Here is a 22,956-nt window from a genome sequence, read left to right on the forward strand (position 1 = left end):
TTCACTCAGTCCCTCTCTCTCTGTCCCTCTCTCTCTCTCTCTCTCTCTGTCTCCCCGTCTCTCTCTCCCTCTCTCTTTCTCCGTCTCCCTCTCCATCTCCGTCTCCCTCTCTCTCTCTCACCTTCACACTCCGCAGTCGGACAGAATTTGAAATCGATACGAGGTCCAACACAGTCTCTTCCTCCATTGGTTGGTGCTGGCTTTGAACAGTCACGTGATCTCATCATGTGGCCAATCCCGCCGCAGCTCCGGGAACAGGGAGTCCAGGGGCTCCAATCGGAAAACTGACCATCAAGGACACAGGCGGAGAATGAGCAAAGCAGCTGAGCATTCCTGCAGGAACTGATTGGGAAAACAGGAAGGTTAATGCAGCCCCACAGACACTCACAGCACCCCCGCCACCACAGACACTCACACCCCCCCCCCACCACAGACACTCACACCCCCCCGCCACAGACACTCACAGCACCCCCGCCACCACAGACACTCACACCCCCCCCCGCCACAGACACTCACACCCCCCCGCCACAGACACTCACATCCCCCCGCCACAGACACTCACAGCACCCCCGCCACCACAGACACTCACACCCCCCCGCCACAGACACTCACATCCCCCCGCCACAGACACTCACAGCACCCCCGCCACCACAGACACTCACACCCCCCCCCCGCCACCACAGACACTCACAGCACCCCCGCCACCACAGACACTCACAACCCCCCCGCCACAGACACTCACACCCCCGCCACCACAGACACTCACATCCCCCCGCCACAGACACTCACCCCCCCCGCCACAGACACTCACCCCCCCCGCCACAGACACTCACACCCCCCCCGCCACAGACACTCACACCCCCCCCGCCACAGACACTCACCCCCCCCGCCACAGACACTCACCCCCCCCGCCACAGACACTCACACCCCCCCCCGCCACAGACACTCACACCCCCCCGCCACAGACACTCACCCCCCCCGCCACAGACACTCACACCCCCCCGCCACAGACACTCACACCCCCCCGCCACAGACACTCACACCCCCCCGCCACAGACACTCACACCCCCCCGCCACAGACACTCACACCCCCCCCGCCACAGACACTCACCCCCCCGTCACAGACACTCACACCCCCCCGCTAAAAACACTCACACCCCCCCGCCACAGACACTCACACCCCCCCGCCACAGACACTCACCCGCACCGTCACAGACACTCACACCCCCCTGCCACAGACACTCACACCCCCCCGCCACAGACACACACACCCCCCCGCCACCACAGACACTCACACCCCCCCCGCCACAGACACTCACACCCCCCCGCCACAGACACTCACAACCCCCGCCACAGACACTCACAACCCCCGCCACAGACACTCACAGCCCCCCCGCCACAGACACTCACACCCCCCGTCACAGACACTCACACCCCCCCGCCACAGACACTCACACCCCCCCACCACAGACACTCACACCCCCCCGCCACAGACACTCACCCCCCCCCGCCACAGACACTCACACCCCCCCACCACAGACACTCACCCCCCCCCGCCACAGACACTCACACCCCCCCGCCACAGACACTCACACCCCCCCGCCACAGACACTCACACCCCCCCGCCACAGACACTCACACCCCCCCGCCACAGACACTCACACCCCCCCGCCACAGACACTCACACCCCCGTCACAGACACTCACACCCCCCCACTAAAAACACTCACACCCCCCCCCCCGCCACAGACACTCACACCCCCCCTCCCGCCACAGACACTCACACCCCCCCCAGCCACAGACACTCACACCCCCCCGCCACAGACACTCACACCCACCCGCCACAGACACTCACACCCCCCCGCCACAGACACTCACAACCCCCCCCCCGCCACAGACACTCACACCCCCCCCGCCACAGACACTCACACCCCCCCCGCCACAGACACTCACACCCCCCCCCGCCACAGACACTCACACCCCCCCGCCACAGACACTCACCCCCCCCGCCACAGACACTCACACCCCCCCCACCACCACAGACACTCACACCCCCCCCGCCACAGACACTCACACCCCCCCCCGCCACAGACACTCATCCTCCCCATTTAGAAAGATGCGGATTAATCCGGGATAGTCAGCACGGATTCGTGAAGGGCAAGTCGTGCCTCACAAATTTGATTGAATTTTTTGAGGAGGTAACTAAGTGTGTTGATGAAGGTAGGGCAAGTGATGTCATATACATGGATTTTAGTAAGGCGTTTGATAAGGTCCCCCATGGTCGGCTTATGATGAAAGTGAGGAGGTGTGGGATAGAGGGAAAGTTGGCAGATTGGATAGGCAACTGGCTATCTGATCGAAGACAGAGGGTGGTGATGGATGGAAAATTTTCGGATTGGAGGCAGGTTGCTAGCGGAGTGCCGCAGGGATCGGTGCTTGGTCCTCTGCTCTTTGTGATTTTTATTAATGACTTAGGGGAGGGGGCTGAAGGGTGGATCAGTAAATTTGCTGATGACACCAAGATTGGTGGAGTAGTGGATGAGGTGGAGGGCTGTTGTAGGCTGCAAAGAGACATAGATAGGATGCAGAGCTGGGCTGAAAAATGGCAAATGGAGTTTAACCCTGATAAATGTGAGGTGATTCATTTTGGTAGGACTAATTTAAATGTGGATTACAGGGTCAAAGGTAGGGTTCTGAAGACTGTGGAGGAACAGAGAGGTCTTGGGGTCCATATCCACAGATCTCTAAAGGTTGCCAGTCAAGTGGATAGAGCTGTGAAGAAGGCCTATAGTGTGTTAGCTTTTATTAACAGGGGGTTGGAGTTTAAGAGCCGTGGGGTTATGCTGCAACTGTACAGGACCTTGGTGAGACCACATTTGGAATATTGTGTGCAGTTCTGGTCACCTCACTATAAGAAGGATGTGGAAGCGCTGGAAAGAGTGCAGAGGAGATTTACCAGGATGCTGCCTGGTTTGGAGGGTAGGTCATATGAGGAAAGGTTGAGGGAGCTAGGGCTGTTCTCTATGGAGCAGAGGAGGCTGAGGGGAGACTTCATAGAGGTGTATAAAATGATGAAGGGGATAGATAGAGTGAACGTTCAAAGACTATTTCCTCGGGTGGATGGAGCTATTACAAGGGGGCATAACTGTAGGGTTCGTGGTGGGAGATACAGGAAGGATATCAGAGGTAGGTTCTTTACGCAGAGAGTGGTTGGGGTGTGGAATGGACTGCCTGCAGTGATAGTGGAGTCAGACACTTTAGGAACATTTAAGCGGTTATTGGATAGGCACATGGATCACACCAGGATGATAGGGAGTGGGATAGCTTGATCTTGGTTTCAGATAAAGCTCGGCACAACATCGTGGGCCGAAGGGCCTGTTCTGTGCTGTACTGTTCTATGTTCTATGGACACTCACCCCCCATCCCGCTGGCCCCAAACACCCCGCTCTCCCCCGCAAACATCCCGCTCTCCCCCCCCAAACACCCGCTCTCCCCCACAAACACCCCGCTCCCCCCCAAACACCCCGCTCTCCCCCAAACACCCCGCTCTCCCCCAAACACCCCGCTCTCCCCCAAACACCCCGCTCTCCCCCGCAAACACCCCGCTCTCCCCCGCAAACACCCCGCTCTCCCCCAAACACCCCGCTCTCCCCCGCAAACACCCCGCTCTCCCCCAAACACCCCGCTCTCCCCCAAACACCCCCCGCTCTCCCCCAAACACCCCGCTCTCCCCCAAACACCCCGTTCTCCCCCACAAACACCCCGTTCTCCCCCACAAACACCCCGCTCTCCCCCAAACACCCCGCTCTCCCCCAAACACCCCGCTCTCCCCCAAACACCCCGCTCTCCCCCAAGCCCCCCGCTCTCCCCCAAGCCCCCCGCTCTCACCCAAAAGCCCCCCGCTCTCACCCAAAGCCCCCCGCTCTCCCCCAAACACCCCGCTCTCCCCCATACACCCCGCTCTCCCCCATACACCCCGCTCTCCCCCATATACCCTGCTCTCTCCCCTCACTTTCCCGTCTGTATCCCTCCTACACCTCTCAATCCCTCCTCTTCTCTCCCTATCCACACCTGCTCTCAGCCTTACCCCCTTCCCTGTACCCGAGTTCCAGCTCACATCTCCTCTTATCATCTGTACCCCATTTCTGACCCACTTCTTTCCAAATCCGTGCTCTCCATCCACCATCCACACCTGCCCAGTTGGGACTGTTCCAGTTTTACCAAGTAACTGGTCGATGCTGGTATCAATGCCCTCTACTAACCCACAATGCAACAATGAAATTGTGGCAGGCTGGGGACAGTTCCAGCTCCCTGGGTCAGCATGTGTGCAGGAAATGTCTCCAGCTACAGCTCCTGGAAGCTCGAGTTTCAGAGCTGGAGCGGCGGCTGGAGACATTGTATAGCATCCGTGAGTCAGAGAGTATCGTGGATACCGCGTATAGAGAGGTGGTCACACCGCAGGCTCAGACTCCGCAGGCAGGACGGGAATGGGTGACCACCAGGCAGAGCAAGAGAGACAGGCAGGGAGTGCAGAAATCTCCTGTGACCAGGGTAAGATTAGGGCCAGTCAAGGACAGGAGTGGGAAGTTGTGCGTGGAGTCTGAAGAGATAGGAGAGGCACTAAATGAATATTTTTCATCGGTATTCACACTGGAGAGGGACAGTGTTGTCGAGGGGAGTACTGAGATGCAGGCTGTTGGACTGGATGGGATTGATGTTCATAAGGAGGAGTTGTTAGCAATTCTGGAAAGGGTAAAAATAGATAGGTCCCCTGGGCCGGATGGGATTTATCCTAGGATTCTCTGGGAGGCTAGAGAGGAGATTGCAGAGCCTTTGGCTTTGATCTTTGGGTCGTCATTGTCTACAGAAACAGTGCCAGAAGACTGGAGGATAGCAAATGCTGTCCCCTTGTTCAAGAAGGAGAGTAGGGACAACCCTGGTAATTATAGACCGGTGAGCCTTACTTCTGTTGTGGGCAAAGTATTGGAAAGGATTTTAAGAGATAGGATTTATAATCACCCAGAAAGGAATAATTTGATTAGGTATAGTCAGCACGGTTTTGTGAAGGGTAGGTCGTGCCTCACAAACCTTATTGAGTTCTTTGAGAAGGTGACCAAAGACGTGGATGAGGGTAAAGCGGTTGATGTGGTGTATATGGATTTCAGCAAAGCGTTTGATAAGGTTCCCCATGGTAAGCTTTTGCAGAAAATAGGGACACATGGGATTGAGGGTGATTTAGTGGTTTGGATCAGGAATTGGCTAGCTGTAAGAAAACAGAGGGTGGTGGTTGATGGGAAATATTCATCCTGGAGTTCAGTTACGAGTGGTGTACCGCAAGGATCTGTTTTGGGGCCACTGCTGTTTGTCATTTTTATTAATGACCTGGATGAGGGCGTAGAAGGATGGATTTGTAAATTTGAGGATGACACTAAAGTCGGTGGAGTTGTAGACAGTGCGGAGGGAAGTGGCAGGTTACAGAGGGACATAGATAAGCTGCAGAGCTGGGCTGAGAGGTGGCAAATGGAGTTTAATGCGGAAAGGTGTGAGGTGATTCACTTTGGAAGGAGTAACAGGAATACAGAGTACTGAGCTAATGGTAAGATACTTGGTCGTGTGGATGAACAGAGGGATCTGGGTGTCCATGTGCATAGATCCCTGAAAGTTGGCACCCAGGTTGATAGGGTTGTTAAGAAGGCGTACGGTGTGTTAGCTTTTCTTGGTAGAGGGATTGAGTTTTGGAGCCAGGAGGTCATGCTGCAACTGTACAAAACTCTGGTGCGGCCGCATTTGGAGTATTGCGTACAGTTCTGGTCGCCGTATTATAGGAAAGATGTGGAAGTGTTGGAAAGGGTGCAGAGGAGATTTACCAGGATGTTGCCTGGTATGGTGGGAAAATCGTATGAGGAAAGGCTGAGGGGCTTGAGGTTGTTTTCGTTAGAGAGAAGAAGGTTAAGAGGTGACTTAATAGAGGCATGCAAGATGATCAGAGGATCAGATATGGTGGATAGTGAGAGCCTTTTTCCTCGGATGGTGATGGCTAGCACGAGGAGACATAGCTTTAAATTGAGGGGTGAGAGATATAGGACAGATGTTAGAGGTAGGTTCTTTACTCAGAGAGTAGTAAGGGCGTGGAATGCCCTGCCTGCAGCAGTAGTGGACTCGTCAACATTAAGAGCATTCAAATGGTTATTGGAAGAACATATGGATGATATTGGAATGGTGTAGATGAGAGGGGCTTTAGATTGGCTCCACTGGTCGGCGCAACATCGAGGGCCGAAGGGCCTGTATTGTGCTGTAATGTTCTATGTTCTATTCCCCTGCAAAACAGATATCCCGCTTTGGATACTGTTGAGGGGAATGACCTCTCAGGGGAAAGCAGCAGTAGCCAAACTCGTTGCACCATGGTTGGTTCTGCTGCAGAGGGGAGGGGTAAAAAGTGTGCCAATGCAATAGATATAGAGGATTCAATTGTAAGGGGAATACGCAGGGGTTTCTGTGGCCGCAAACAAGACTCCAGGATGGTATGTTGCCTCCCTGGTGCTCGGGTCAAAGATGTTTCGGAGCAGCTGCAGGACATTCTGAAGGGGGAGGGCGAACAGCCAGTGGCTGAAGTACACATTGGTACAAATGACATAGGTAAAAAATGGGATGAGGTCCTAAAAGCAGAATACAGGGAGTGAGGAAGCAAGCTGAAAAGACGGACCTCAAAGGTAGTGATCTCAGGATTACTACCTGTGCCACGTGCTAGTCAGAGTTGAAATGACAGGATCCATAGGATGAATATGTGACTGAAGAGATGGTGTCAGGGGGAGGGTTTCAGATTCCTGGGGCATTGGGACCAGTTCCAGGGGAGGTGGAATCTGGAGAAACTGGATGGGTTACACCTGGACAGTACCGGGACTGATGTCCTTGGGGGGGGGGCGGTACTTGCCAGAGGGGTTGGGGAGGGTTTAAACTGATTTAGCAGGGGGATGGGAACCTTTGCAAGGATTCAGAGCAGGGGGAATTAAGAATGAGAGGAAAAGACAGTAAGGAGAATAAGGAAAGTGATCGGCAGAGAAATCAAGGACCAGAGTCAGATAAGGACCAAGTAAAAAATAGTAGGAAAGGGGAAAGAAATGTTAAAGGTGCCCACCTTCGGGTTTTGTACCTGAATGCTCGGAACATTCGAAACAAAATGGGTGAATTAGTTACACAGTTAGATGTAAAGGGGTGTGATATAGTTGGCATTATGGAGACCTGGCTCCAAGGTGAGCAAGGTTGGGAAATAAACATTGAGGCTATTCAGTGTTTAGGAGGGACAGACAGAAAGGAAGAGGTGATGGAGTTGTATTATTGATTAAAGATGATATTGATACGATAGTGAGGGAAGATACCAGCATGGATGATGTGGAATCTGTATGGGTGGAGTTAAGAAACAACAAGGGGTAAAGAAACATTGGTGGGGGTGGTTTACAGACCCCAAACTGTAGGGGTAATGTTGGGAAAAGCATTAGACAGGAAATCAGAGATACATGTGTTAAAGGAACAATTGGGATTATGGGTGACTTTAATCTGCATATAGATTGGGAGAGAGAAATTAGTCACAGTACAATAGGGGAGGAATTTCTGGAGTGTGTATGGGATGGTTTTCTGGAGCAATACATTGAGGAACCAACAAGGGAACAGGCCATCCTGGACTGGGTGTTGTGCAATGAGAAAGGATTAGTTGGCAATCTAGTTGTGAGAGAACCCCTGGGAATGAGTGACCATAATCTGGTAGAATTCTTTGTTAAGGTGCACAGTGATGTAGCTGATTCTGAGACCAGGGTCCTGAATCTCAATAAAGGTAACTGTGACGGTATGAGGCATGAATTGTCCATGATGGACTGGGAAACATTACTGAAAGGAAAGACAGTGGACAGGCAATGGCAGGCATTTAAAGAATGAATAGGTGAATTCCAGAAGTTGTTTATTCCTGTTTGGCGCAAGAGTGGGAAGGGAATTGTGGCCAAACCATGGCTTACAAGGGAAATTAGAGATAGTGTCAGATTCCAGGAAGCAATAGGCCTGAGGATTGGGAGCAGTTTAAAATTCAGCAAGGAAGGACCAAGGGATTGATTAAGAAGGGAAAAATAGAGTATGAAAGTAAGCTAGTGGGGAAGATAAAAACTGACTGTAAAAATTTCTATTGGTAAGTAAAGAGAAAAAGATTGACAAAAACGAATGTAGGCCCCTTAGAGTCAGAAACAGGAGAATTCATAACGGGGAATAAAGAAATGGCTGAGGAATTAAATTTGTACTTTGCTTCAGTCTTCACAAAGCTGAGAGAAACAAGTTTTAGTGAGGAGCTGAAGGAAATCAGCATTAGTAGAGAAATGGTTTTGGGGAAATTGATGGGATTGAAGATGGATAAATCTCCAAGTCCTGATAATCTTCATCCCAGAGTACTTAAGGAAGTTCCCCTGGAAATAGCAGATCCATTGGTGGTTATTTTCCAAAGTTCTTTGGACTCTGGAATAGTTCCTACAGATTGGAGAGTAGCTAATGTAAGCCCGCTATTCAAAAAGGGAAGTAGAGTGAAAACAGGGAACTATAGACCAGTGAGCCTAACGTCGGTACTGGGGAAGTTGCTAGAGTCCATTATCAAGGATTTCATAACTCAGCATTTGGAAGGCAGTGGTATAATCAGACAAAGTTAGCATGGACCAGCACAGTGGCACAGTGGTTAGCACTGCTGCCTCACAGCGCCAAGGGTCTGAGTTCAATTCCCGGGTTGGGTCATAGTCTGTGCGGAGTCTGCAGACTCTCCCAGTGTCTGCGTGTGTTTCCTCCCATAGTCCTAAAGACGTGCTGGTTAGGTGCATTGGCCATGCTAAATCCTTCCTCAGTGTACCCGAACAGGCACCGGATGTGGCGACTAGGGTATTTTCACACTAACTTCATTGCAGTGTTAATGTAAGACTACCTGTGACAGTAATAAATAAACAAGGGAACAATGAACAAGAAACTGGGTGCTCTGGTTTCCTCCCACAGTCCAAAGCTGTGCAGGTTAGGTTGATTAGACATGCTAAATTAACCCTTAGTGTCCTGGGATGTGATAGGTTGGAGGGATTAGCAGGGTAACTAAGCGGGGATGGGGCCTGGGTGGGATGGTGTTGGTGCGGACTCGATGGGCCAAGTGGCGTCCTTCTGCGCTGAACGGATTCTATGCCTGTCAAATCTATTGGAATTTTTTGAGGATGTAACTGGTAGAGTTGACCGAGGAGAACCAGTGGATGTGGTTTATTTAGACTTTCAGAAGGCTTTTGACAAAGTCTCACGTGACAGACTACTGTGTAAAGTTAAAGCACATGGGATTGCAGCTAATGTCTTGAGATGGATAGAAAGCTGGTTAACAGATAGGAAGCAAAGAGTTGCATCAATGGGTCTTTTTCTGATTGGCAGTCAGTGACTAGTGGGGTTCCGCAGGGATCTGTGCTGGGATCCCAGCTGTTCACATTATATATTAATGATTAGAAAGCGGGAACTGGATGTATTATCTCCAAATTTGCCGATGATACAAAGTTGAGTGGGACTGTGAGCTGTGAGGAGGATGTAGAGATGCTTCAGCGTGGTTTGGACAGGCTGAGTGTGTGGGTATCTGCATGGCAGATACAGCATAATGTGGATAAATGTGAGGTTATCCACTTTGGTAGCAATAATAGGAAGGCAGATTATTATCAGGATATTGAATTTAATGATCAACCATGATCATAATAAATGGGGAATAGGCTAGAAGGGCCGAATGGTCTCCTCCTGCTTCTAGTTTCTATATTTCTAGGTAAATGGGACTAGTTCAGTTCAGGAAACCTGGTCGGTGTGGATGAGTTGGGCCGAAGGGCCTGTTTCCATGCTGTATATCTCGATGAGTCTATGATGCATGAGGGTTGGGAACATTACAACAACAACACATGGTTGGGAATGTTGCAGCAACAATGCATGGGGGTTGGGATTGTCGTAGTTGTTAATTTCTGGGCCAATTTCTCTTCCTTTGCCTCATCTGTTTACTCCTGACCTCCCTGTAATCCATCCAACTCTCCCAGTCATTTTCCTGCCTCTTTCGTGTCAACCTCAGTCCGGGTCATTTTGTGCTGACTGATTGCGTTCAGTGAAAAGGTTCGGGGACATTCCTCACCAGTTGCTGCAGTCATGGTGTAGGGTGGTTCCTGATGGGATCTCCTCCTGCACCTCGGCACTATTATCCATCAGAATAGTCAGAGAGACTGAAGAATCAACGGAATGATTCTGGAATAACTGCAAAATCTCCTCCGTTAGAACACATGGACATTCCTAAACATAACACACGACAGGTTTAGGGACAGAAGAATTGTTAATCGGATAGAATATAAATACAGAAGGGCTTTGCAGATTTACAGAGTAGAATGGAAAGATATAAACTCTCAGCTCAGAGTCATTCATTATGCAACTAGTTCAAACCAATTTCTCATCATTAGCAGAGCGAGACTCATTTGTGTTTCAGGAAGGAGTTTCTCAGTGCTGTCTCGTCTGCACTGGGAGCACAGAGGGTGAAGCTGGGAGTTTGGGGACTAAGGGAGTTCAGCCAAGAGGGAGACTCTAAAATAATTAAGAGAAATATCTCTTAATATCCCGTGAGGATGAAGGATAAGTATGGAAAGTTTTGGGAACCTTGGATAACGAGAGATATTGTGAACCTAGTCAAAGGAAAAAAGGAAGAATTTGTCAAAGCTAGGAAGCTGGGAACACACGAAGCAAGTGCGGACTACAAGGAAAATAGAAAGAAACTTAAGCAAGGATTAAGAAGGGCTAAAAGGGGTCATGAAAAAGTATTGGCCAGCAGGATTGAGGAAAATCCCAAGGTTTTTTATACATATGTAAAGAGCAAGAGGGTAGCCAGGGAGAGGGTTGGCCCACTCAAGGACAAGGGAGGGAATCTATGCGTGGAGCCAGAGGAAATGGGTGAGGTATTAAATGAGTACTTTGCATCAGTATTCACCAAAGAGAAGGACTTGGTGGATGATGAGTCTGGGAAAGGGTGTGTAGATAGTTTGACTCATGTTGCGATCAAAAAGGAGGTGGTATTGGGGTTCTTGAGAAACATTAAGGTAGACAAGTCCCCAGGGCCTGATGGGATATACCCCAGAATACTGAGAGAGGTAAGGAAGGAAATTGCTGGGGCCTTGAGAGAAATCTTTGTATCCTCACTGGCTACAGGGGAAGTCCCAAAGGATTGGGGAATAGCCAATGTTGTTCCTTTGTTTAAGAAGGGTAGCAAGAATAATCCAGGTAATTACAGGCCGGTGAGCCTTACATCAGTGGTAGGGAAATTATTGCAAAGAATTCTGCGAGACAGGATTTATTCCCACTTGGAATTAAGTGGACGTATTAGTGAGAGGCAACATGGTTTTGTGAAGGAGAGGTCGTGTCTCACGAAATTGATCGAGTTATTTGAGGAAGTGACGAAGATGATTGATGAGGGTAGGGCAGTGGATGTTGTCGACATGGACTTCAGTAAGGCCTTTGACAAGGCCCTTCATGGCAGACTGGTGCAGAAGGTGAAGTGGCATGGGATCAGAGGTGAGCTGGCATGGTGGATGCAAAACTGGTTCAGTCAAAGAAGACAGAGGGTAGCAGTGGAAGGGTGCGTTTCTGAATGGAGGGCTGTGACAAGTGGCATTCCTCAGGGATCAGTGCTGGGACTTTTGCAGTTTGTAATATATATAAATGATTTGGAGGAAAATGTAACTGGATTGATTAGTAAGTTTGCGGACGACACAAAGGTTGGTGGATTTGCAGATAGCAATGAGGACCATCAGAGGATACAGCAGGATATAGATCAGTTGGAGACTTGGGCGGACAGATGGCAGATAGAGTTTAATCCAGACAAATGTGAGGTAATGCATTTTGGAAGTCTAATACAGATAGGAAATATACAGTAAATGGCAGAACCCTTAAGTGTATTGATAGGCAAAGGGATCTGGGTGTAAAGGTACACAGGTCACTGAAAGTGGCAACGCAGGTGGAGAAGGTAGTCAAGAAGGCATACGGCATGCTTGCCTTCATTGGCTGGGGTATTGAGTTTAAAAATTGGCAAGTCATGTTGCAGCTTTATAGAACCTTAGTTAGGCTGCACTTGGAATATAGTGTTCAATTCTGGTCGCCACACTACCAGAAGGATGTGGAAGCTTCGGAGAGGGTACAGAAAAGATTTACCAGGATGTTGCCTGGTATGGAGGGTATTAGCTATGAGGATTAGCTATACAGGCAGCAAGGAACACATCAGATGCTCGAGGAGTACAAAAAGTGCAAGAAGCTACTCAAGAGGGAAATCAGGAGGGCTAAAAGAAGACATGAACATAAGAACATAACATAAGAACATAAGAACATAAGAATTAGGAGCAGGAGTAGGCCATCTGGCCCTTCGAGCCTGCCCCGCCATTCAACAAGATCATGGCTGATCTGAAGCGAATCAGTTTCACTTACCCGCTAGCTCCCCATATCCTCTAATTCCCTTATCGATCAGAAAACTATCGACCCGTGATTTAAACATATTCAACGAGGAAGCCTCCACCACTTCAATGGGCAGAGAATTCCAGAGATTCACTACCCTCTGAGAGAAGAAGTTCCCCCTCAACTCTGTTCTGAACTGGCCCCCCCTTATTTTGAGGCTGTGCCCTCTAGTTCTGGTTTCCCTTCTAAGTGGAAAGAATCTCTCCACCTCTACCCTATCCAGCCCCTTCATTATCCTATATGTCTCTATAAGATCACCCCTCATCCTTCTAAACTCCAACGAGTACAGACCCAATCTGTTTAATCTCTCCTCATAAGCTACACCCCTCATCTCCGGTATCAACCTGGTGAACCTTCTCTGCACTCCCTCCAAGGCCAATATATCCTTTCGCAAATAAGGGGACCAAAACTGCACACAGTACTCCAGTTGCGGCCTCACCAGTGCCTTGTACAGTTGCAGCAAGACCTCCCTGCTTTTATATTCTATCCCCCTCGCGATAAAGGCCAACATTCCATTTGCCTTCTTGATCACCTGCTGCACCTGCAGACTGAGTTTTTGCGATTCATGCACAAGGACCCCCAGGTCCCTCTGCACAGTCGCACGATGTAATTTTTCTCCATTTAAATAATATTCCAATTTACTATTATTTCTTCCAAAGTGGATAACCTCACATTTGCTAACGTTATATTCCATCTGCCAGATCCTCGCCCACTCGCTCAGCCTATCCAAATCTCTCTGCAGACTTTCCGCGTCCTCCACGCAATTCGCTTTCCCACTCACCTTCGTGTCATCAGCAAACTTGAATACCCTAGATTCAGTCCCCTCCTCCAGATCATCTATGTAAATGGTAAACAATTGAGGCCCCAGCACCGATCCCTGCGGCACGCCACTGGTCACCAACTGCCAACCAGAAAAGCACCCATTTATCCCAACTCTCTGCTTCCTGTTAGATAGCCAATCCCCAATCCACGCCAACACCTTACCCCTAACTCCGTGTACCCCAATCTTCTGCAGCAACCTTTTGTGAGGCACCTTATCGAACGCCTTCTGGAAATCTAAAAACACCACATCCACCGGTTCCCCTCTGTCAACCGCACTAGTGACATCTTCATAAAAGTCCAGTGAGGATGCTTTGGCAGACAGAGTGAAGGAAAATCCAAAGAGCGTCTATAGGTATGTTAGGAGCAAAAGGATAGTGAGGGATAAAATTGGTCCTCTTGAAGACCAGAGTGGTAGACTGTGTATGGAACCAAAAGAGATGGGGGAGATACTAAATGGTTTTTTTGTATCCGTATTTACTGAGGAAATGGGCATGGAGTCTACGGAAATAGGGCAAACTGGTCGGGAGGCCATGGAACCTTTACAGATTAAAGGGGAGGAGGTGCTCGCTGTCTTGAGGCAAATCGGAGTGGATAAATCCCCAGGACCGGACAGGGTATTCCCACGGACCTTGAGGGAAGCTAGTGTTGAACTTGCAGGGGCCCTGGCAGACATATTTAAAATGTCAGTATTCACGGGGGAGGTGCCGGATGATTGGAGGGTGGCTCATGTTGTTCTGTTGTTTAAAAAAGGTTCCAAAAGAAATCCGGGAAATTATCGGCCAGTAAGTTTGACGTCGGTGGTGGGCAAGTTATTGGAAGGTGTGATAAGGGATAGGATCTACAAATATTTGGATAGACAGGGACTTATTAGGGAGAGTCAACATGGCTTTGTGCGTGGTAGGTCATGTTTGACCAATCTATTAGAGTTTTTCGATGAGGTTACCAGGAAAGTGGATGATTGGAAGGCGGTGGATGTTGTCTACCTGGATTTCAGCAAGGCCTTTGACAAGGTCCCTCTTGGGAGGTTAGTTAGGAAGGTTCCGTCGCTCGGTATACATGGGGAGGTAGTAAATTGGATTAGACACTGGCTCAATGGAAGAAGCCAGAGAGTGGTTGTGGAGGATTGCTTCTCTGAGTGGAGGCCTGTGACTAGTGGTGTGCCGCAGGGATCGGTGTTAGGTCCATTGTTGTTTGTCATCTATATCAATGATCTGGATGATAATGTGGTAAATTGGATCAGCAAGTTTGCTGATGATACAAAGATTGGAGGTGTAGTGGACAGTGAGGAAGGTTTTCAAAGCTTCCAGAGGGATTTAGACCAACTAGAAAAATGGGCTGAAAAATGGCAAATGGAATTTAACGCAGACAAGTGTGAGATATTGCACTTTGGAAGGACAAACCAAAGAAGAACGTACAGGGTAAATGGTAGGACTCTGAGGAGTGCAGTTGAACAGAGGGATCTGGGAATACAGGTACAGAATTCCCTAAAAGTGATGTCACAGGTGGATAGGGTCGTAAAGAGTGCCTCTGGTACATTGGCCTTTATAAATCGGAGTTTCGAGTATAAACGTTGGAGTGTTATGGTAGGGTTATATAAGGCATTGGTGAGGCTGAATTTGGAGTATTGTGTCCAGTTTTGGTCACCTAGTTTCAGGAATGATGTAAATAAGATTGAAAGAGTGCAGAGAAGGTTCACAAGGATGTTGCCGGGACTTGAGAAGCTGAGTTACAGAGAGAGATTGAATGGGTTGGGACTTTATTCCCTGGAGCGTAGAAGATTGAGGGGAGATTTGATAGAGGTGTATAAGATTTTGATGGGTATAGATAGAGTGAATGCAAGCAGGCTTTTTCCGCTGAGGCTAGGGGAGAAAAAAACCAGAGGGCATGGGTTAAGGGTGAAAGGAGAAAAGTTTAAAGGGAATATTAGGGGGGGCTTCTTCACGCAGAGAGTGGTGGGAGTGTGGAATGATTGCCGGATAAAGTGGTAAATGCGGGGTCACTTTTAACATTTAAGAAAAACTTGGACGGTTTCATGGATGAGAGGGGTGTGGAGGGATATGGTCCAAGTGCAGGTCAGTGGGACTCGGCATAAAATGGTTCGGCACAGACCATAAGGGCCAAAAGGCCTGTTTCTGAGCTGTAATTTTCTATGGTTCTATGGTTCTAGGAGAGGTTGGAGAAACTTGGTTTGTTCTCACTGGAGCAACGGAGGTTGAGGGGGCGACCTGATAGAAGTCTACAAGATTATGAGAGGCATGGACAGAGTGGATAGTCAGAAGCTTTTTCCCAGCGTGGAAGAGTCAATTACTAGGAGGCATAGGTTTAAGGTGCGAGGGGTAAGCTTTAAAGGAGATGTACGGGGCAGATTTTTTACACAGAGAGTAGTGGGTGTTTGGAACTTGTTGCCGTGGGAGTCGTGGAAGCAGATATGGTCGTGACTTTTAAGGGGCGTCTTGACAAGTACATGAATAGGATGGGAATAGAGGGATATGGTCCCTGGAAGGGTAGGGGGCTTTAGTTCAGTCGGGAAGCATGGTCGGTACAGGCTTGGAGGGCCGAAGGGCCTGTTCCTGTGCTGTAATTTTCTTTGTTCTTTGAAATAAATGTATTGACTTCCCACAATACGGATGGCAGGATGGGTGACGTGTCATGGCTGCTGCCTATGGGAGCTCCATAGAAACTAGAAGCAGGAGGAGGCCATTCGGCCCTTCGAGCCTGCTCTGCCATTCATTGTGATCATGGCTGATCATCAAATTCAATATCCTGATCCCCCCATATCCCGTGGTCCCTTTAGCCCCAAGAGCGATATCTAATTTCTTCTTGAAATCAGACAATGTTTTGGCCTCAACTAATTTCTGTGGGAGTGAATTCCACACATTCACCACCCTCTGGGTGAAAAAGTTTCTTGCTGCTGTGTGTGTGCAACTCAATCCCACACCAGCTGAGATCAACTTCCTCGGCCACTCGATAAATAAAGCCTGGAACCTTCATCAAATTTTCATCATCAATAAATTCCATGGGAGGCCCAACTCTCACCTTGACACAGGATCCGTTGTGTAGGTACATGTTGATAGGACAGTGACAACCTTCCTCACAGCCTTCGCTGAAGCAGTCCACCAGCCCACTCAGATGGGCACAGCTGTACGGACAACCCTCGCTGCTCACACATTCTCGGTACAGTCGGTCTGAAGGGCAGCCAACCTCTACAAACAGAGAAAACTGCTTCAACGTGGTCACTGGAAACCAGCACAATGAACTCCAGACATCACTCACTTCCCTGTCACAGAATCGCAGAATATTACAGTGCAGAAGAGGCCCTTCGGCCAATCAAGTCCGCACCGACGCATGAAAAGCCCTGACTTGTCCACTTAATCCCAGTTGCCAGCACTTGGCCTCTGGCCCTGAATGTTATGATGCGCCAAGTGCTGATCCAGGTCCTTATTAAAGGATGTGAGGCAACCCGCCCCCACCACCCTCCGAGACAGCGCATTCCAGACCCTCACCACCCTCTCGGTACAAAAGTTTTTCCTCACATCCCCCTAAACATCCCACCCCTCACTTTTAACCTGTGTCCCCTCGGAACTGACCCTTCAATTAAGGGGAGCAGCTGCTCCTTATCCACACTGTCCATGCCCCTCATAATCTTGTACACCTCCATCAGGTCGCCCCTCAGTCTTCTCTGCTCCAGAGAAAACAACACAAACCTATCTAACCTCTCGTCATAACTGAAATGCTCCATCCCAGGCAGCATCCTAGTGAATCTCCTCTGCACCCCCTCCAGTGTAATCACATCCTTCCGATAATGTGGCGACCAGAACTGCACCCAGTGCTCCAGCTGTGGCCTCACCAAAGTTCTATACAACTCCAACATGACTTCCCTGCTTTTGTAATCTATACCCCGATTGATAAAGGTGAGTGTCCCATATGCCTTTTTCACCACCCTACTAACATGCCCTCCCGCTTTCAGAGATCTATGGACAAACACACCAAGGTCAATAAGATCCCCCCTCATCCTTCTAAACTCCAATGAGTACAGACCCAGAGTCCTCAACCGTTCCTCAAGCTCTTCATTCCAGGGATCATTCTTGTGAACCTCCTCTGGACCCTTTCCAAGGCCAGCACATCCTTCCTTAGATATGGGGCCCAAAACTGCTCACAATACTCCAAATGGGGTCTGACCAGAGCCTTATACAGCCTCAGAGGTACATCACTTCATGTTGGCCTTCATTGCGAGAGGTTTCGAGTACAGGAGCAGGGATGTGTTGTTGCAATTATACAGGGCCTTGGTGAGGCCACACCTAGAGTATTGTGTGCAGTTTTGGTCTCCTTTTCTGAGGAAAGATGTTCTTGCTCTCGAGGGAGTGCAGTGAAGGTTTACCAGACTGATTCTGGGGATGGCGGGACTGGTGTATAAGGAGAGATTGACTAGGTTAGGATTGTTTTGGTTGGAGTTCAGACGAATTGGGGGGATCTCATAGAGACTTATAAAATTCTAACAGGTCTAGACAGGGTAGATGCAGGGAGGATGTTCCCGATGGTGGGGGAGTCCAGAACCAGGGGCTACAGTCTGAGGATTCAGGGTAGACCATTTAGGATGGAGATGGGGAGACATTTCTTCACCCAAAGAGTGGTAAGTCTGTGGAATTCATTACCACAGGAAGTAGTTGATGCCAAAACATTGAATGTATTCAAGAGGCGGCTGGATATAGCACTTGGGGGTGAATGGGATCAAAGGTTTGGGGAGAAAACAGGATTAGGCTATTGAGTTGGATGATCAGCCATGATCGTAATGAATGGCAGAGCAGACTCGAAGGGCCAAATGGCCTCCTCCTGCTCCTATCTTCTATGTTTCCAAGTAAATTCCATCTGCCACTTATCCACCTATTTAACCATCTCATCTATATTTTCCTGTAACCCAAGACACTCAACCTCACTGTTAACCATCCGGCCAATCTTTGTGTCATCGGCAAACTTACTGATCCTACCCCTCACACAGTCGTCTATGTCATTTATATAAATGACGAACAATAGGGGGCCCAGCACAGATCCGTGTGGTACGCCACTGGTCACTGGCCAGTCACTAATGTGGAGATGCCGGAGTTGGACTGGGGTAAACACAGTAAGGAGTCTAACAACACCAGGTTAAAGTCCAACAGGTTTATTTGGTAGCAAACGTCACTCGCTTTCGGAGCGCTGCTCCTTCGTCAGGTGAGTGGGAGATCTGCTCATGAACAGCAAACAGGGCATATAAAGACACAAACTCAATTTACAGAATAATGAATAATGATTGGAATGCGAGTCTTTACAGCTAATCAAGTCTTAAAGGTACAGACAATGTGAGTGGAGAGAGCATTAGCACAGGTTAAAGAGATGTGTATTGTCTTCAGACAGGACAGCCAGTGAGACTTTGCAAGTCCAGGCAAGTTGTGGGAGTTGCAGATAGTGTGACATGAACCCAATATCCCGGTTGAGGCCGTCCTCATGTGTGCGGAACCTGGCTATCAGTCTCTGCTCAGCGAACACGTGAGCACTCTCTCTCTCGCTCTCTCCAGAGATGCAGCCGGACCTGCAGAATTTTTCCAGCATTTTCTGTTTTTATCTACCTCTGGATTACTAGCCCAGTGACAGTGACACGAAGCTCCCGCCTTCCCCCACCTTCCTGGTGTATTCAGCAAGGTAAAGATGAAAGGACTCACCGAGACAGACCTGGGTCTGACAGGTTTTACTCTGGACAGGGAAGCCTTGGCACAGTGGATTGAGACAGGAACGGTTCCGGACTTGTTCACCCCCTCCACATGATACGCTGCACGGTGACCAGCTGGACCATTTACTCCACACCAACCAGGCTGTGATTGAAAGAAAATGTGTGGGAAATGCTGACTCTGACAGCTTGTAATATAAAAACCAAATCATCTCCAGAAACTCACCATCACAGCTCCCATTGCAGCTCCGTGTATCCTGAGCATTCCCAGTACACGATTCCTGGAGATCAGAGTCACAGCTCCGGTTCCGAAACTCAAATCCCGCTCCACACGACTTCGAACAGGAGCTCCACTCGGTCCACGGACTCCAGCCTGTGCGGGAGAGACCGAATGGAGTTCAGAATGACAATCAGTGAGTCCGAGTACACTGCGTTAGAATCCAGAGGCTGAGCGGAATTTCAAACATCCAAACCCCGCAAAGGCTCTGGAATGATGAATGTGTCAGGATGACAATGACTGGAGTCTGGGAGAGAAACTGGGAGACTGTCATAAGAACATAAGAAATAGGAGCAGGAGTAGGCCATCTAGCCCCTCGAGCCTGCCCCGCCATTCAATAAGATCATGACTGATCTGAAGTGGATCAGTTCCACTTACCCGCCTGATCCCTATAACCCCTAATTCCCTTACCGATCAGGAATCCATCTATCCGTGATTTAAATATATTCAACGAGGTAGCCTCCACCACTTCAGTGGGCAGAGAATTCCAGAGATTCACCACCCTCTGTGTAAGTTTTAGGGCAAATCCTCCATGATTAAAGAACCCAGGGATAAGGAAAATGGCCGGCTGGCTGTCAGGCCACATGAATATGCAAGAGGCTGGGAATAACGAGAAGGTCGAGACAGGGATGATCTAATCAACAGGAAACAAAGGAGAAACCATGGCCAGCAGACGAGGAGTAAATAGCCCAGCAGCAAGACAGTGAAAACAGAGATCATTCCATCCACGGACAACATCAAGACTCAGCTCGCTGATGGGATTCCAATCAGGCTGACTCAGAGACATTTAAAAGACATTAAAATATCAATCAAGGGCGGTCCAGACAGTTCCGGCCCTTTTGTTCCAGTCAATCAAAACTACCAATGATCAGAAACTGTTTTGTGTGAGAGAATCACTGGTTCAGGTTTTAAAAAGGGACAAGCAAGCTCTGGTCTCTCTCTCTCCTCTCTCTTCTCCTGTTCCTGCCTTCCTCTCGTTCGTCTCCAGCACGCAGCCCGAAGCCCACTGAGCAATTTAAACTAGGATTGTGAGTATCCACCGGTAATTCGCGAAGTTCCCGAGATCATCATAGTGGATGAGGCTTTGGGGAAAGGGGGGGGGGGGGGCTTTTGCATGCACCTTTCATCGTTTAAGACAAGGAGCTCTGCGTGTTGCAATGTTGTGATGGAGCTCTGCGTGTCGTATGTTGTGATGGAGCTCTGCGTGTCGTATGTTGTGATGGAGCTCTGCGGGTTGTGATGGAGCTCCCTGTGTTGCGTGTTGTGATGGAGCTCCCCGTGTTGCGTGTTGTGATGGAGCTCTGCATGTTGCATTTTGTGATGGAGCTCTGCATGTGGCGTGTTGCAATGGAGCTCTGCGTGTGTGATGGAGCCCTGCATGTTGCGATGGAGCTTTGCGTGTTGTGAGTTGTGATGGAGCTCTGCGTGTTGCGTGTTGTGATGGAGCTCTGCGTGTTGTGAGTTGTGATGGAGCTCTGCGTGTTGCGTGTTGTGATGGAACTCTGCATGGTGGATGTTGTGATGGAGCTCTGCGTGTTGTGATGGAGCTCTGCATGTTGCGTGTTGTGATGGTGCTCTGCATGTTGCATGTTGTGATGGTGCTCTGCGTGTTGCATGTTGTGATGGAGCTCTGCATGTTGCAATGTTGTGATGGAGCTCTGCATGTTGCGATGGAGCTCTGCGTGTTGCGATGGAGCTCTGCGTGTTGCATGTTGCAATGGAGCTCTGCGTGTTGCATGTTGTGATGGAGCTCTGTGTGGTGCATGTTGTGATGAGCTCTGCATGTTATGATAGATCTCTGCATGTGGCGTGTTGTGATGCATATGTATTGCTGTCTCCAGTGTCTCACCTGCACACGGGCTGTTATTGCACTCTCTCCTCTGACCGGGTGACCCTGGACATCCGGTTCCACCGTTTTGTGGGTTTGGGCTGTTGCACTCCCTCAGCCGGTGCTGGGAGCCTCCTCCACAAGGCTGTGAGCAGCGGCTCCACGCACTCCATATACTCCAGCCTCCATTAAACTGACAGGCAGAGTGTGGAACACACTCCAAAAGGCCATTCACACAGGTACTGGAAACAGAGACAGAGGTGAATCAGATCAATGCTGGATATGAGGGTCTGGCAACGTCTGAGAGAGTAAGAAGTCTCACAACATCAGGTTAAAGTCCAACAGGTTTATTTGGTAGCACAAGCCACTGAGCTTACTGTGTAGTACTGTGCTTACCCCAGTCCAACGCCAACATCTCCACATCAACGTCTGAGAGAAACAGAGTTAACGCTCTGAGTCCTCAGAGCGGAAGAGAGAGAGAAATGTGATGGGTTTTATTCTTACAAAGAACAAAGAACAGTACAGCACAGGAAACAGGCCCTTCGGCCCTCCAAGCCTGTGCCGCTCCTTGGTCCAACTAGACCAATCGTTTGTATCCCTCCATTCCCAGGCTGCTCATGTGACTCTCCAGGTAAGTCTTAAACGATGTCAGCGTGCCTGCCTCCACCACCCTACTTGGCAGCGCATTCCAGGCCCCCACCACCCTCTGTGTAAAAAACGTCCCTCTGATGTCTGAGTTATACTTCGCCCCTCTCAGCTTGAGCCCGTGACCCCTCGTGATCGTCACCTCCGACCTGGGAAAAAGCTTCCCACTGTTCACCCTATCTATACCCTTCATAATCTTGTACACCTCTATTAGATCTCCCCTCATTCTCCGTCTTTCCAAGGAGAACAACCCCAGTCTACCCAATCTCTCCTCATAGCTAAGACCCTCCATACCAGGCAACATCCTGGTAAACCTTCTCTGCACTCTCTCCAATGCCTCCACGTCCTTCTGGTAGTGCGGCGACCAGAACTGGACGCAGTACTCCAAATGCGGCCTAACCAGCGTTCTATACAGCTGCATCATCAGACTCCAGCTTTTATACTCTATACCCCGTCCTATAAAGGCAAGCATACCATATGCCTTCTTCACCACCTTCTCCACCTGTGTTGCCACCTTCAAGGATTTGTGGACTTGCACACCTAGGTCCCTCTGTGTTTCTATACTCCTGATGACTCTGCCATTTATTGCATAACTCCTCCCTACATTATTGTTTCCAAAATGCATCACTTCGCATTTATCCGGATTAAATTCTATCTGCCACCTCTCCGCCCAATTTTCCAGCCTATCTATATCCTGCTGTATTGCCCGACAATGCTCTTCGCTATCCGCAAGTCCAGCCATCTTTGTGTCATCCGCAAACTTGCTGATTACACCAGTTACACCTTCTTCCAAATCATTTATATATATCACAAATAGCAGTGGTCCCAGTACAGAGCCCTGCGGAACACCACTGGTCACAGACCTCCAGCCGGAAAAAGACCCTTCGACCACTACCCTCTGTCTCCTATGGCCAAGCCAGTTCTCCACCCATCGAGCCACTTCTCCTTGTATCCCATGAGCCTTAACCTTCTTAACCAACCTGCCATGTGGGACTTTGTCAAATGCCTTACTGAAATCCATATAGACGACATCCACGGCCCTTCCTTCATCAACCGTTTTTGTCACTTCCTCAAAAAACTCCACCAAATTTGTAAGGCACGACCTCCCTCTTACAAAACCATGCTGTCTGTCACTAATGAGATTGTTCCGTTCTAAATGCACATACATCCTGTC

At 49.4% G+C, this 22,956-nt stretch overlaps 1 protein-coding gene across 1 annotated transcript in view; it reads right to left on the reverse strand.

The window, feature by feature from the left end:
• LOC144485729 (SCO-spondin-like) overlaps positions 1 to 22,956 on the reverse strand; it is a 449,590-nt gene that overhangs the window by 272,332 nt on the left and 154,302 nt on the right. The window contains exons 13-18 of the mRNA XM_078203820.1: positions 21,159 to 21,379; positions 19,259 to 19,405; positions 19,028 to 19,177; positions 16,368 to 16,534; positions 10,156 to 10,310; positions 122 to 342 (exon numbers count right to left, since the gene is read on the reverse strand). Of these exons, the coding sequence (XP_078059946.1) occupies positions 122 to 342; positions 10,156 to 10,310; positions 16,368 to 16,534; positions 19,028 to 19,177; positions 19,259 to 19,405; positions 21,159 to 21,379 (1,061 nt within the window). The remainder of the gene's footprint in view (positions 1 to 121; positions 343 to 10,155; positions 10,311 to 16,367; positions 16,535 to 19,027; positions 19,178 to 19,258; positions 19,406 to 21,158; positions 21,380 to 22,956) is intronic.

Source organism: Mustelus asterias, unplaced genomic scaffold (genome assembly GCF_964213995.1).
Source record: "Mustelus asterias unplaced genomic scaffold, sMusAst1.hap1.1 HAP1_SCAFFOLD_212, whole genome shotgun sequence".
In the NCBI taxonomy this organism is placed as follows: Eukaryota; Metazoa; Chordata; class Chondrichthyes; order Carcharhiniformes; family Triakidae; genus Mustelus; species Mustelus asterias.